Below are 17,023 nucleotides of genomic sequence, written 5' to 3' on the forward strand. Positions count from 1 at the left end.
ATACATCATGTACAGCAATCTAATATAATTAACATTCCACATATTATCCAGTTCAGATGAATCATATTTAATTATCTGTGTACAGGTTTCACACAAAGCATAACTATGTATAGGGGGAATTGCCAAAGTGTGGAGCACTGAGCTCCGTACTGGTGACCTCCAATAGCAATACATAGTGCAGCTCTCTTAAAGGAGATGTCCCGAGGCAGCAAGTGGGGTTATACACTTCTGTATGGCCATAATAATGCACTTTGTAATATACATTGTGCATTAATTATGAGCCATACAGAAGTTATAAAAAGTTTTATACTTACCTGCTCCGTTGCTAGCGTCCTCGTCTCCATGGTGCCGACTAATTTTCGGCCTCCGATGGCCAAATTAGCCGCGCTTGCGCAGTCCGGGTCTTCTGTAGTCTTCTATGGAGCCGCTCGTGCCAGAGAGCGGCTCCGTGTAGCTCCGCCCCGTCACGTGCCGATTCCAGCCAATCAGGAGGCTGGAATCGGCAGTGGACCGCACAGAAGAGCTGCGGTCCACGAAGGCAGAGGATCCCGGCGGCCATCTTCAGCAGGTGAGTATGAAGACGCCGGACCGCCGGGATTCAGGTAAGCGCTGTGCGGGTGGGTTTTTTAACCCCTGCATCGGGGTTGTCTCGCGCCGAACGGGGGGGGGGGTTTAAAAAAAAAACAACCCGTTTCGGCGCGGGACATCTCCTTTAATGAAGACTTATTGCTTTCATCTCTTGGGACCCTTAGTGGAATGCACCATGATGTTGAAGAGAGATGCTAAAAAGGAGCGCAAGCGACTGATGGACTTTTTCTGCCCCACGGTCTGCAGCATGAGGTGGAAGAAAATTGCGTGGCCTGGCATCTGCCAGCAGTTCTCCTCTTAGTGGCAGTGGTTCCTTTAGTGAAGCATGAGGTTGGTCTTCTCATATCAGGCCCTCTTTCCAGCTCATAACAATACGGACATTGCACTAGTCAATAGTGGCTCCAAGCAACAGCCCTGAGAACAACGGCCTAAACTTGACAAGCAAGTCCTTTCAGGTTCTTTACCATCTGTACCTGCATTATCTCTTAGAAATATGCCATCTTCAAATAATGCTTTATCTGAGACATTCATCAAAGAGATAATAACTCCCTCCATCAACATCTGTGATATTTAACTGCTAAAGTGAACTCTACCACAAACTACCTTGGAGGCAGAGTAGATCCCCTAGAAAATAAAATGGGGGAGATTACCCAAGTGCATAATAGTAACATAGTGGGCAGTGACTAACAGAATGGTATTTAACAAGGAGAAATGCAAAGTCCTACATCTGGGCAAGACAAATGAAAAAAGCACATACATAATGGGAGGAATTGGACTAAGCAGCAGCACATGTGAAAAAGAGTTGGGTATACTAATAGATCATAGATTGAACATGAGTCGACAACGTGATGCAGCAGCCAAAAAGGCAAACACAATTCTGGGATTTATGAAGAGAAGCATAGAGTCTAGATCACGTGAGGTCATTATCCCCCTCTACTATTTCTTAGTCAGACCTCATCTGGAATACTGTGTCCAGTTCTGGGCACCCCACTTTAAAAAGACATAGACACACAGGAGCAAGTTCAGAGAAGAGTTACCAGGATGGTGAGCGGTCTGCAAGTCATGTCCTATGAAGAGTGTTTAAAGGATCTGAGAATGTTTAGCTTGCAAAAAAGAAGTCTGAGAGGAGACTTAATAACTGTCTACAAATATCTGAAGGGCTGTCACCGTGCAGAGGGATCAGCACTATTCTCATTTGCACAAGGAAAGACTAGAACCAATGGGATGAAACTGAGAGGGGACACAAATTAGATATTAGAAAAAACTTTCTTAGATTGAGGGTGATCAATGAGTAGAACAGGTTACCACGGGAGGGGCTGAGTTTTCCTTCAATGGAAGTGTTCAAACAAAGGCTAGACAAATATCTGTCTGGGATGATTTAGTGAATCCTGCACTGAGCAGGGGGTTGGACCCAATGACCCTGGAGGACGCTTCCAACTCTACCATTCTATGATTCTAATTGTTCTAAGGAACTTATCACCCTTGTGAGATTTGCATACTACTCCTTAGAAGAGGAGGTTGAAAGGTTAAAAACTAAGCTAGCTGACATTCAGTACTATTATAGAAAGAATAATGTAAAATTTCCAACTGCAATATCTCAAATATGTGCAAACATAATATAGAAATTTTTGCTAAGATATATATTTCCATCCGTTTACTTTATTTTTGGCGCACATTGGAAAAACTTTTGGTTTTTTTAACCATTTAGGAGACGTACAAATTTAACATTACTTTTCAGCATTTTGAGGAACACTTTGTTTTCCTACACCAAACCAAGATTGGAAAGGCTCATAGGAGTTAAAATGATAGATACCCCCAGAAGTGACCCCATTTTAAAAACTACACCCTTTAAGGTATTCACTGAGGGGTGTCATGAGTATTTTAACCCCACAGTTTTTTTTTAGGAGTCAATGCAATTTAGAAGAGAAAAACTAAAATTTCATATTTTTGCAAATATGTCATTTTAAAGACTGGACTTTTTTCTATAGTACACATGAAAATTAGGATTTGCACCCCAAAATGGATACCCCTGTTTGTCCCGTGCTTAGAAACATACCCATTGTGGCCCTAATCGTATGTCTGGATGCACAATGGGGCCCAAAATGAAAGGAGCAACCGGTGGCTTTCGGAACAGAAATTTTGCTTGAAGGAGATTTAGGCCCTATTGCACACTTGTAGAGCCATTGAGTGACCAAAACGATGGAGAACGCTCACAAGTGACCCCATTTTGAAAAGTAGACCCCTTAACGAATTTATCTACGGGTATGATGACTTTTTTGACTTTACAGTTTTTGAATGAATCTAAGCAAAGCCGAAGGAAAAAAAATTACGATTTTCATTTTTTTGGTAATTCTGTCATTTCAGAAGCAGTTTTTTTTGTACCGCACATATATGAATGAAGACTTGCACCCCAAAATGGATACCCCTGTTTGTCCCGTGCTCAGAAACATACCCATTGTGGCCCTAGTCTTACGTCTGGATGCACAATGGGGCCCAAAATGAAAGGAGCAACCGGTGGCTTTCGGAATAGAAAGTTTGCTTGAAAGAGATTTAGGCCCTATTGCACACTTGTAGAGCCATTGAGTGACCAAAACGATGGAGAACGGCCACAAGTGACCCCATTTTGAAAAGTAGACCCCTTAACGAATTTATCTAGGGGTACGATGACTTTTTTGACCCCACAGTTTTTGAATGAATCTAAGCCAAGCCGAAGGAAAAAATTACGATTTTCATTTTTTTGGCAATTGTGTCAATTTAAAAACAGTTTTTTTTGTACAGTATATATAAGAATGAAGACATTCACCCCAAAATGGATACCCCTGTTTGTCCTGTGTTCATAAACATACCCACTGTGGCCCTAATCTACTTAAAGGAAACATAGCTAGGCCTATAATGGAAGGAGCACCCGTTGGATTTCAGGGTACAACGGAATAAATTCCAGTCCCCATTGCCCACTTATAGAGCCATTGAGCTGCCAAAACGATAGAGAACCCCCACAAATGACCCCATTTTAAAAAACTAGACCCCTTAACAAATTCATCTAGGGGTGTACTGCGTATTTTGACCCCACAGTATTAGAATGAATCTAAGCAAAGCAAAAGGAAAAAATTACGATTTTCATTTTTTTGGCAATTTTGTCAATTTGAAAACTGTTTTTTTTGTACAGTGTACATAGGAATGAAGACGTTCACCCCAAAATGGTTCCCCCCGTTTGTCCCGGGTTCAGAAACATACCCATTGTGGCCCTAATCTACTTACAGGACACATGGCTAGGCCCATAATGGAGGGAATGCCCGCTGGATTTCAGGGCAGAACTGAATAAATTCCAGGCCCCATTGCCCACTTGTACGGAATAAAAATTGACTTCCTAAAAATAATCCCCCCACCCCCGCCATCCCCATTCTTTGACATTCCCTAAATATTAGATAAAGGTAATAATATAAACTGCGTTTTATGTTCCGAAGACAGGGGTAATTACGGAGGCTGGTTGGGATGGGCAGATGGGGCAAGAAAACCGGGTATCCCCCCTCCTCTCATGTATTTTGGGGGTATTTCGTAACCTCAGCGGCGGGATGGGGTGTAAAAAGTGGCGCTGTGAGGCTTTGTAATTTTGCTGCGGTGCGGCTGTCTCACACAGAAGGCGCTCAACAAGCTGCTCCTGGAACTGCATGAAGGCGAACGTTCCCGGGGCTTCTTGTTAATTACGGATTACAGGTAGCGGTCTGAATAATGCCGGGCTCACACGGCCGTATGTGGAATCTGCTTGCGGAGGCCCGCAGCGGATCCCAGCTGTGACCCTGCGTACGGCCGCGTAATGTACTGCGCATAACTGCCTACTCACACGGGCGGTCATGCGCAGTACTTTTTTTTTTGTTTGCATTTCCCGTGCCATCGCTTAGAGATGACCCGGATACCCGCAGCCCGTACACAATGCATTTGCATATGGGCTGCGAGTATATCCGCGGTCATAGAGCACAATGGGCTCTAGGTCGCGGATATCCGTGGTAAAATATAGCATGCAGTGTTCTGTTTCTGCGAGTGGATTATGTAATTTCGACCCGCTAATTGGGGGGAATTGTGTAATCCAATGCATGCGATTGATCCGTGGATTACCGCTGATCAAGCGCATGCAGAACCCGTAATTCCTCTCCGGTTATGCGTGACCGGCCTAATGTTAGATCACTACTTTATCACGTGACCAGGGACCGCTCAGCGAGGCCGCCGGTCACTGCTCCAAGCACTCAGCGACCGTTGGTGGCTGGGAGCAAGGAGATTTAAAATTTCCTGGGCTGCCCGGCTCCTGCGAATGTGTCCGGCATTTTGCCGGTGGGCGCATGCGCAGAAGCCGGAAGGGTCCATGGAGGATAATTGCATCTGGATTCAAATGCGGAAGCCTCCGAGAAGATGTTTCATCTCCCCCCACCGATCGCATCGGTGAGGGGAGATGAAACTGCCACTTTTTAAAGAACTTTTACGTGATCGCCATTATGCATTGGATAACGGTGATCACGTGACCAGTAACCGCAAACCGCGGCCCCCCGTGACATCTCCAGGCTCTTGGCTACCTTTGGTAGCCAGCAGCAGGGAGATTTTACATTTCTTGGGCAATCTTTCACTTTTGCGCATGCGTCCGCCATCATACTGACGGGCGCATGCGCAGAAGCTGGGTTAAGGTCCGCGAATCAACATCCCATCAGGGAACAAATCCGGGACCTTGGGTACGTAATTTCATCCCCCCTTACGGATACGATCCGTAAGGGGGGATGAAACTTTAACTTTTTAAACTTTTTTTTAACTTTTAACTTTTTTTTTTTTTTAAACTTTTTAACTTTATATGATCACTGTTATCCGATGGATAACAGTGATCATATGACTGGAAACCGCATACAGCGGTCCCCAGTCATATCTCCCTGCACTCGGCTATCTGTGACAGCCGGGTGCAGGGAGATTTTGAATTTGCCGGGCTCGCCGGCCTTCTGCGCATGCGCAGAAGCCAGCGAATGGTCCCGACACCGGCCGGAGGACACGGAGGAAGGGGGGTGAGTATTTTCACCTCCCCTCATGGATCCGATCCATGAGGGGAGGTGAAACTTTTCTTTTTTTATACTTTTTTTCACTTTTCCGCGATCGTCGTTATCCATTGGATAACGACGATCGCGGTACCGGGGACCGCTCACCACGGTCCCGCTGACATCTCCTGCCTCCCGTCTACCTACAGGAGCCGGGAGCCAGGAGATTTTGTCTCTCGCGCCGCCGGGCCTTCTGCGCATGCGGCTGACGTAATGCCGCCTGGCGCACATGCGCAGAAGAACGGCTACGGCGCCCGGAGCATCGGGATAGCGGGGAGCCGTGCGGCCGACCTCGGTGAGTAGTTTCAGCTGCTCCGATGGATCCGATCCATCAGAACAGCTGAATCTTTAACTTTTTTTGCAGTTTTGTTTACTTTTTTGCGATTCGTTCACAATGCCGGGGGGGTGTCCCCGCAGCCCGGGATGACAGCTCCATGCTGTCGGCTACCTGCGGACACCGACAGCATGGAGCTGTCACGTCCAGAGCCCGAGGGGCTTTATTCTCTGCAGGACACATGTTTTTACGTCCTCAGAGAATAAAGCCCACTTCGGGAGGACGTAAAAACACTATGGGCTGGTCGTTAAGGGGTTAAATAAAGACGTCCGTGTTCCATAAGGGTACTAGTTCTCTTTTAGGTTGGGGGTCAAAACCCTCTCTTCAGGCAAACTTTTCTTCCATATATTTCCAGTGACAATTCACTGGCGGTTTGGTTGTAATTTTGCATTTATCGTTGCTGCAAAAAGTTGGTTGGTCCTTAACAAAATGCTTATCCCATTCAAGGCATTGCACTCTTTTTATTCAGCCCACAACTACATCTACTTTTCAGAAACAAATGAAAGACTATATTTGTGGGGAAACCTAGAGTTGCTTTCTCTATATTACAGAAACATAGGAAGCTGGGGGGGCGGTCTAGGCCTTCTGAACTTATTTGCATATTATAATGCAATCCTTAATCACCGAGATAAAGTGTGGATATCCCTCAAACAGGGGATTAGATGGCTTTCTATTGAATCTAGTCAGGAAGAAATCCCTATGCTTACTAGAGCTTGGCTATATTATTCAGCTTCCAACTCTAATCACCCATCTGAAATCACCCATCTGAACAAATGCGCTGGAATCCAATGCTTCAGATGGTCGTGATTCTCAACCGGTGTTTTATCGCAGCAAAATCACCGCAATAAAACGCTCATGTGAAACAAGCCTGAGCGACAGATTTACGACTGATCTGAGAAAACTGATTTGCTGGATTCCATTATCAGCCTTATTGTTAATAGCTAGAAATTGGAGGTCTCCAACTTCCCCATTTCTCAACAACTTAATTGTTATGATTTCTACTCATTGTTCATATTGTCGCATGTTCCTGGGACCTGTAGATACAGTATATTGATTTCCAGGAGCACACTTCCTCAGGTGTGGGATGATTGAGCTGGTTACAGGGGCATGACTAAAGGCCTAGGGTCTGGGTGCGAAAGTTCATCTGGGTCCCCCCTCCTCCATCTGTACCCGTACCTATACCTAAACCACACTGCATACAGCTGCAAAACGAAATTACAAATATGATCTAGCCCCTTGGCATAAGTTTTCCAAATATGACTCACTTCCTGGACTTCGTGAAAATTTGTTTGTATCCCTTTAGGCTGTTTTTTGTTGTATTTTTGAACAATAATTAGGCCACTCTCAAATATGCGTTCAGTTAAACACCGCTTGAAACCATGGCATTTTACTGCAATTTTGATCTGTGTTTTTGAATGGATGGTACAGTATTTGAAAGCGCTATTTAACACACATCATTATTGTGATGGGTGATGAGGTGCATTAAACACAGAAAAGTACAGCAGACATTGCTCATAAATCATGCTCCGTTTGAGTGCAGATCTGCAAAGCCCCATTGAAGTTAGCTAGGTGCTCATGATACTGTGCTAATCATGGTAAAACACGGTTGGTGTGATAGCGACCTTACAATCACATCAAAAAACACATGTGGATGTAAACAATACATGTTTCTTTTAATTATTTAAATGCATGCATTTTTTAATGTGTTTTTTAATTATGTGTTAGGTCTGCAATCATATACAGGAAATACCCAGGTTATATCAGCATGGCTATGGCACTATATACAGGATGTATAACTTATACGAGCTTTACATATATACTTACTGTATATACAGGAGATACCAGCATGGTCTATAGCACTATATACAGGTAAATGTACATACATTTACCTGTATACAGTGATATTGACCATGCTGGTGTATGGCCAGCTTCACATCTGTGTTGGAACCACTGACCGTAAATGCTTTTTCTTCCAACCAAAAGCCAGTCAGCTACACGAAAAGTGGGTGGACCCCATTATAGTCAATGGAGTTCCTCCGGCGCTATTTGGTTCCATCCAGAGACTGAGCCGTTCCACCATGGGGATTCCCCTTTCCTGCTCCCCAAATGGAGCAGAAAGGCGGAATCCCCAATTGAGGTGTGAAACCACTTTAACCTGGGTATTCTACTGTATATAATTATATGTTCAGCTGGTATAACTTATACATCCTGTGTATAGTGATATGGACCATGCTGGTATATCCTGGGTATCTGCTGTACATAGTTATATTTGTGAAGCTGGTATAAGCTATGCATCTTGTATATAGTGATATCAACCATGCTGGTATAACCCGGGCAAGGGTATACCCGCATGATCGATATCACCATACAGGGAGATGTATAGGTTATAACAGCTGAACATAGAATTATATACAGGAGATAGCTAGGTTAAGCCTTTTTCACATGTCCAAGAAAATTGTGCAAGATTTGTGCGTTGTGAGATGCATGTGAATATGAAACACATTCTTTTGAATGCGGTCATTTACATGAGCAATTGTTTCCCACATCGCACCCTGATGTGGTAAAAACAAATCATGGCACGTCCTATTTTGCGTGTGCCCTTGCATCATCCATTGTTTTTAACGCGGCCGGCGGCAGCATCACGCCACATCCTAATTGCACGAGGTGTGAAGTTTCACCATTGAAATCAATGGGAGAAACTCAGCAATTCTTCACAATGGCTGATAGCCGCGGCAGAGGATCGTTACCTCCCCAAAGTGATGCCAGCTGGTTTTGATAACTTATACCAGCTATACATATTTGACTACATACAGTGCTTAATATCGCATGTACTCCTTCTGCGCTCGCTTCTTCCGCTCTCAATGCACTGCTAGCCAGACCAATCATGCAGCGGACAGCGCACTGATAGACTGCAGTTGGGGCCAATTACAACATTAATCTATCAGTGGAAGGTAGGAGCGATTGCCCGGAGAGTCTGCAGCCTGTAATTGGCTGCCAGCTCCCTGGTAACGGCCCTCCCCTCTTTCAGTGCCAAACACAGCCAGCCAGTGGGCCACAGCAGTGAAACGGCATATGGCAGGGGGCTAATGGGCCCCTGTTCACTAAATAGATGGGTTGCAATTGAGACTCCTAGCAGTACGCCGGTGGCTGGCTGAGTGTGTGGGTTGCTCCAGCCAGCCAATCATCACTAGCCTGAGCAGATAAGTTTATACCCTTTCTCCTAGAAGGTGCTGGACACATCCATGTACATCATTCACTCTTAGTACTTTGTATCATGCATGCTGCTAGTTTGAGTTGCTTCCCACATCTTCCCTAAAGATGGTCTGGACACCTGATCTCCCTGTCTGCATGTTCTGCAGGTCCTTCCTCCCTCCCCATTTATCAGGTGCGTCCTCCAGATATGTGATGTCCTGTACTTTGTCAGGTGGGTAATATCGGACACTACATTCCTTTTTCGTCAAATTGGTGCCTGACTCTCTGTATGAGGACACTTGAACTAGCTCCTGGACTTCACTTGCTGTGAACAATGTCTTGTTCTGTGTGATCTTCCATTTATGTTTTAGTCACTTGGTGTGAACAGGGTCATGTTCTGTGTATGAGACAAAAGAGACTGTGGAAAAAGATGATGCTAAAAGTTGTCACTGAAGATTATAGCTAAACCTGTAAAGTACTTTTCACTGTGTTGATATTTCATGGGGTTGGCCTCTCCTGACTGATTTTCCCTTCTCGGCTAAGACTTTTGATAAGCTGCATACTACTAACCCGATCCCCTTATTTATGGTTCCTGTTAAACCTTTGTAACCCATTCGATCAGATACTGATTGTATTTAAGACTCCATGTAATTGTATTGATCATAATTACATTTTTAACATGTCATTAGAATTGTATCTGTTTATTAAAAATAATAAAATGTTAATAGAACAAAAACTAGGATAACCTTGTATCATTTTCTCTGGAATCAATCATTTGTGTTAATGACAAGTATAAAATACATATTATGGTCAATATTTTTCTGAGATAGATTTATACTATTGTGGCAACCTGGGAGGTTACTCACTCTCTGGGATCGCCATCGTCTCCATTCACACGCATTAAGGCTCAGTACCACTGAATTTCTTCCAATTCTAGCTTCCACCAGTTTTATTTCACACACAGCAAAACATATACTGAAGCATAATACGATTGTACTGGAACATAATACAGTCCAGGGTTTCCAACTCGCATGGTCCCCATCACCATCTCTCGCCAGGGGTGTATAGAGGATGTCCTCCACTATCAGACACATGACAAAGCCTAGTCTGGTCCGACTTGGACCTCAGGCTCCAAGTTCCTGATGCTGCTACTGCAGCCTCTCGCTCTGGCTTTCAGCAAGGGACTGAATGTGTCTAGAGATTTTAGACACCCTGCTGATTTAGCTGTCCCTGCTGATTAATGCACCCTCCAGTACACAGAAGGTCTGTTTACTGCCACCTGCAGACCATTCTGTGCACTGTCTTGTCACACTATGTTCTACAAATGTGTTATAGAGAGTCATTGATATATTATAACCATCCAGTCATTTTTGTGCCATAATGTTTAGTATCACTTGGTATTGTATCTTAGTCACTGTCTCATCATAATCTTACCTGCTGTTGGTGTCAGGACAGTAGGAGTAAAATTGTCACCAGGACCTGTAAGTGACAAAACTAGAAGTAATTGTCAAAGTACGAATACATTTCCTATTCAGCAGATTCATTTGTTATTGATCCAAATAACCTCTTTACGTTCTGATCCTTCTTTATGTAACATTGAGATCAACCCCCTCAATTTAATGACCTTGACCAGTCTTAATGGGTCATTTTTAGGTGTGAATATATGACAACTTCTGCCCATAATTTATGTGTAGTATATATCAGATGTATAATAATGTATTCCTTGATTATCTGTAGAAGCCAACCTATCATCTATAAAGTATTAATGACAGACCATAAAGACCAAATCTAACACATTGTTATTCACATGATACATTTAGAATAAGACATATTAAGACTTGCCCATACCAAGACATATGACTCCAGCATCCTCCTTATGGAGACAATCACTTTTATTCCAGCGTTTAGCCCAACAATCCTGTAGAGTTCGCTCATATCCTTTACATTGCACCTCACTCAGCCATATTGGACCTGATCCTTTTTCATGCATGGCCTCTGTAGTGGCATTCAGAGCGGAGCCGCATCCTATCTGTCTACAGACAACTTCTGCATCCTTGATATCCCACTCATCATCACAGACTGTCCCCCATTCTCCTTGGAAGAACACTTCTACTCTTCCGGAGCAGCTGTTTTCTCCTCCACGGAGACGAATCCTGTCATTATCTAGTAACATAAAAGGATGAAGTGAAGTAATAGGATGTTATAAAGGTAAATAGACTTCACACAGACACACAGACACACACACACGTACATATATATATTAAGTCCACCTTATCATAATATTCAATCAAGTTCTAAAATGAAATAGTCTTAAATCCTCTATCTACACTACTACAGGGTTGCCAGACGGAAGGCGTCTTTTTTCTAGTCAGTTTTTCCAGTGTGTTCTTAAAAACAAATGTTATCTGTGGTTTCTGGATAATCACAATGAATGATGAAGATAAGGAATACATTTTTATAGGTCACATTCTGATAGGAACTCATTACAAGCATTTACTGTGAACTGTAGAATGATTATAATACAGCCTAAATAACCTGCTCAAGTACCAACAGACTAAAAAAAAAATCATGGACGCACCTAATAATTTTAGAGGATGCTGGAAAAAAATGCCCTATTTTTAAGAACTGGTGATTGGCACTCAGATAGATCTGACTTGCTCACAATTATCGTAATTTGCCAGTATTTAATGTATATTTGCACCTAACGTATAAAGCCTTTTTAAAAGTTTGCAGTCGATTAAAAATGTTAAAACACTGGGCCATACTCCAGATCCTTGAGGTACGGGGCACTTATACAAGGCAATTCCTCTGAACTGTCTATCAGCTACAATTTGTGAGCAAATTTAACAAAAAGTGTTAACCCTCTCTGGAGTGACATTATAAGCTCCATGGGCTATTCATATAACGCATGGATATACTCAGTCCTGCAGGGAAAGAGACACACTCTGTAACCACAATGCACTTTGCCTTCTTAATGGGGATCCTAAATGGGGACAATAGTTCCCTTCTGTCTCTGTAATAGGGTTCATTAACCCCTTAGTGATGGCACTATCAACTTTCTACGTCCTGCTATTGCAGGACGTTTATGGAGGGAGGTAGCGCCGCTATCTCCCTCCATACAGCGCGGGTGTCAGCTGTTTATTGAAGCTGACACCCGCGGGCAATAGCCACGACCGGCCGTTTGGCCGATTGCAGCTATTAACCCTTTAAATGCCACTGTCAATTCTGACAGCGGCATTTAAATCCCCCGAATGCTGCCTTAGCAGACTGCCCATCAAGCCATCCCCATGGGGTGGCTTGATAGACTGCCTGTGAAAAAGCAGTATGACGTAATGCTATAGCATTACGTCATACTGCAGGAGCGATCAAAGCATCGCTTGTTAAAGTCCCCCAGGGGGACTTCAAAGTAAAGTAAAAAAAAAAAATCAATAAAGTTTTTTTAATTGTAAAAAAAAAAAAGTTATAAAAGTTTAAATTTTGCCACATCTATTATTAAAAAATCTAAATCGTAAAATAAAAATATGTATTTCGTATCACTGCGTCCGTAAAAGTCCGATCTATCAAAGTAGTGCATTATTTTTCCTGCACAGTGAACGTCGTCCGAAAAAAATAAATAAAAGAACACCAGAAATGCACTTTTTTAGTCACCCTGTCTCCCAGAAAAAAACGCAATAAAAAGTGATCAAAAAGTCATATGTATTCCAAATGGATACTATCGGAAACTACGGGACATCCTTCAAACAATGAGCCCTTGCTTAACTACGTCGATGGAAAAATAAAAAAGTTATTTCGTGCTCAAATTGACCACAGAAAATAATTGGAAAAAATTAAATATCTTAAAAAAAAAATACAAGTACTACAGCAAAAAAAATACTATATAAGTTTGGTATCGTAGTAATCGTACTGACCCATAGATTAAAAATATCAGGTCGTTTTTGTTGCAGTTTGTGTGCCGTAGAAACAGGGCGCACCGAACAATGGTGGAATGTCGTTTTTTTCCCCATTTCTCTCCGCTTAGAATTTTTAAAAGTTGTTCAGTAAATTTTATGGTACAATAAATAGTGCCATTGAAAAATACAACTCATCCCGCAAAAAAACAAGCCCTCATACAGCGACGTCGATGGATAAATAAAGGAACTACGATTTTTTAAAAGCGAGTAGAAAAAAACAAAAATGGAAAAAAGCAAAAAAAGCTCCGTCACTAAGGGGTTAAACATTTCAACATGAATAATGCTGAAATTATACCTAACTATCAATATGAGCATCAAATGCCTAAAATTCTGATTTAGGGCTCGTTCAGACGAGCGTGTTTTGGTGCGTGCATACGCACGCACAAAAACACGCTTGTATTTACATCACTGCATTCCCTATGGTGTGTGCCCATGTCTGTATTTTGCAGGTGCGTGCCTGCAAAGATAGGACATGCGTGCACCATAGGGAATGCACGCATTGTTTTCAATGGAGCCGCGGCTGCTGCCGGCGGCTCCACTGAAAACAATGCCCTGCTAGCTCCCTGCATTCCTTTTCAGGGAAGGACTTTACATATAAGACCTTCCCTGAAAAAGAAAGATTTTAGTGTAAAAAAAAAAATAAAAATGCAGCCATTCACTTCAATGGAGCCGCTGCTGGCGGTGGCTCCATTGAATACAATGGTCTGTGGCACACCTGAATTGTTTTTCAGGGAAGGGCTTTACATATAAGCCCTTCTCTGGAAATCAATTAAAAGTGATTTAAAACATACAAAAAATTAGATACTCACCTCCCTTCAGCTGTCGAGGCACAGCCGCATCTTCTCCTGCTGTCCCCTGCACTGTGGTGCTGAACTGCTAATCAGCTGTTCAGCAGCGCAGTGCAGGGGACAGCAGGAGAAGACGCGGCTGTGCCCCGGCAGCTGAAGGGAGGTGAGTACCTATTTTTTTAATGTTTTTTACTATTTTAAATGGCTTTTCAGGGAAGGGCTTATGCCCTTCCCTGAAAAGCCATTGACAGGATGCTGGCAGCAGGATTCTTCATGCCCGCGGGGGTCACAGCAGCGGCGGAGAGGTAAGTTTTTTTTTATTCTTTTTTTGTTTTGCACTAAAATGTTTCTTTTTCAGGGAAGGGCTTATATGTAAAGCCCTTCCCTGGAAAAGAATGCAGGGGACCGGCAGAGCATTGTTTTCAATGGAGCCGCCGGCAGCAGCCGCGGCTCCATTGACAACAAGCACGCAGCTGTGTTCACGCGTGCTTTTGCTCATACCTAGGTGCGGACGTATGTACGCACCTAAGTACGCACCAAAACACGCTCGTCTGAACGAGCCCTTAGGAAGTTTTTCTAAAAGATTTAAATAGAAACTATCCATTACTTATGTCTTATGTCTGACACTATTAAACTCTTTCCTCTAAAGTTATATTACAATCAAAGAGCTAGAAGGGCAAAGAGAAAATGACCTGCTGTGAATTTTCTCTGTTCTGATATACTATTGATGAGCTTGTATGATGTGAATGATTATACAGTTATATATTGGTACTAACCTGAACAAGGCCGGGCTGTTGGGCAGCTCTGAATAGATTTTCTGTTTCTCTCACCTAAATATCATAGACAAAAGTGATAAAATATGTTATAAGAACTGATTATGTGTAATATGCAGATTTAATGACAAATGTAGAAAATGAAAAAAGAAAAATCATAAACAAAAACTTTAAATAAATTAAAAGGGAAAATGAAGTAAGAGGGTCATCATGAAATGCAGAGTTTACATTAGGATGGTTGGAAGGTGAATAGTGTAATAACTGAGCAGCACGGTAAGGGTGCCCTCTAGAGATGAGCGAACGTACTCGTCCGAGCTTGATGCTCGCTCGAGTATTAGGGTACTCGAGATGCTCGTTACTCGAGACGAACACCACGCGGTACTCGAATCAATTCCATTTCCTTCCCTGCATGTTTTGCGCCATTTTCTGGCCAATAGACATGCAGGGAAGGCATTACAACTTCCTCCTGTGACGTTCCAGCCCTATCCCACCCCCCTGCAGTGAGTGGCTGGTGAGATCAAGTGACCGCCAAGTATTTAAAGCGGTCCCGCCCGCGGCTCGCCTCAGACACACGCTGGCAGAGATTAGGGAGAGTGCTGTTCCTGCTATAGGGAGAGTGTTAGGCTACTGTTAGCATCTTCGAGAACCCCAATGGTCCTTCTTAGGGCCACATCTGACCGTGTGCATTACTGTTGTGGCTGCTGGGAGCAGTTTTGCTCAAATTTTTTTTTTTCATCTTGGGCTGTGCAGACTATTGCATTCTCAGTCTGCAGTCAATTATACAGAGTATAGGGGCAGTACTGGTGAGGCAGGGACAGTGGTAGTGTAGAATCCTGTCAACAAGTACCCCAACGGCCCTTCTTAGGGCTACCTGTGACCGTGTTCATTTTACTGCGTGGCTGCTGGGAGTTGTAGTGGCTCACTATTAGCCAGCTAGGCCTTTTTGCAGCTTTGCGTATAATTTTTTTTCGGAATCCAGTGTGCATTACATGACCGCTGTCAGCCTGCAACTGCAGGCCAATAATTGGATAATTATTTACACCGTTTTGTGCATCCTGTCAACTTTACGCACAGCGTACGGCCACCACTGCTGATAGAGGGAAAGACATAAACATGCTATCTAGGCTGTTGGCTTTTTCAAAAAATTTGAAAAAAAAAGCCTTCTTAGGGCTACCTCTGACCGTGTGCATTTTACTGCGTGGTTGCTGGGAGTTGTAGTGGCTCACTATTAGCCAGCTAGGCCTTTTTGCAGCCTTGCATATAATTTTTTTCGGACTGCAGTGTGCATTACATAACCGTTGTGATCCTCCAATTGCAGGCCAATAATTGCATAATTATTCAGACCGCTCTGTGTCTGCTCTATTCATAATACACCATACTGAGCGGGTAGGGGTAGGCCTAGAGGACGTGAACATGGACGCGGGCGAGGACGCGGAGGTCCAAGTGAGGGTGTGGGCACAGGCCGAGTTCCTGGTGCAGGTGAATCGCAGCCGGCTACTGCGGGATTAGGCGAGAGGCAAGTTTCTGGGGTCCCCAGCTTCATATCAAAATTTTTGGGTCCACGTGGTAGACCTTTATTACAAACTAAGCAGTGTGAGCAGGTCTTGTCGTGGATGGCAGAAAATTCATCCAGCAATGTATCGACCATACAGTCTTCTACGCCGTCCACTGCTGCAACTCTGAATTCTCTGGCTGCTGCTCCTCCTTCCTACAGCCTTCTCACTCCATGAAAATGACACATTCTGATGAGCAGACAGACGCTCAGGAACTGTTCTCGGGCTCCTGTCTTGATTGGGAAAAAATGGTTCCTCTCTCAACTGAGGAGTTTGTCGTGACCGATGCCCAACCTTTGGAAAGTTCACGGGGATTGGGTGATGAGTCTGGGGACTTCCGGCAACTGTCTCAAGAGCTTTCAGTGGGAGAGGAAGTCGATGATGATGAGACACAGTTGTCTATCTGTAAGGTAGTAGTAAGAGCAGTAAGTCCGAGAGGGGAGCGCACAGAGGATTCAGAGGAAGAGCCGCTGGACGATGAGGTGACTGACCCCACCTGGTTTGCTAAACCAACTGAGGACAGGTCTTCAGAGGGGGAGGCAAGTGCAGCAGCAGGACAGGTTGGAAGAGCCAGTGGGGTGGCCAGGGGTAGAGGCAGGTCCAGAGCAAAGACTCCCCCAACTGTTTCCCAAAGCACCCCCTCGTGCCAAGCCACCCTGCAGAGGCCTAGGTCTTCAAAGGTGTGGATGTTTTTCAGTGAGAGCGCGGACGACTGACGAACAGTGGTGTGCAACCTGTGTCGCGCCAAGATCAGCCGGGGAGCCACCAGTACCAGC

General features: G+C 43.9%; 1 protein-coding gene across 1 annotated transcript in view; it reads right to left on the reverse strand.

Annotated features, from left to right (window-relative positions):
* The window catches only part of LOC136571862 (antigen WC1.1-like), a 134,442-nt gene that overhangs the window by 41,473 nt on the left and 75,946 nt on the right, over positions 1-17,023 (reverse strand). The window contains exons 4-6 of the mRNA XM_066572481.1: positions 14,698-14,751; positions 11,032-11,346; positions 10,618-10,662 (exon numbers count right to left, since the gene is read on the reverse strand). Coding sequence (XP_066428578.1) covers positions 10,618-10,662; positions 11,032-11,346; positions 14,698-14,751 — 414 coding nt within the window. The remainder of the gene's footprint in view (positions 1-10,617; positions 10,663-11,031; positions 11,347-14,697; positions 14,752-17,023) is intronic.

The sequence above is a fragment of the Eleutherodactylus coqui genome, chromosome 6, assembly GCF_035609145.1.
Source record: "Eleutherodactylus coqui strain aEleCoq1 chromosome 6, aEleCoq1.hap1, whole genome shotgun sequence".
In the NCBI taxonomy this organism is placed as follows: domain Eukaryota; kingdom Metazoa; phylum Chordata; class Amphibia; order Anura; family Eleutherodactylidae; genus Eleutherodactylus; species Eleutherodactylus coqui.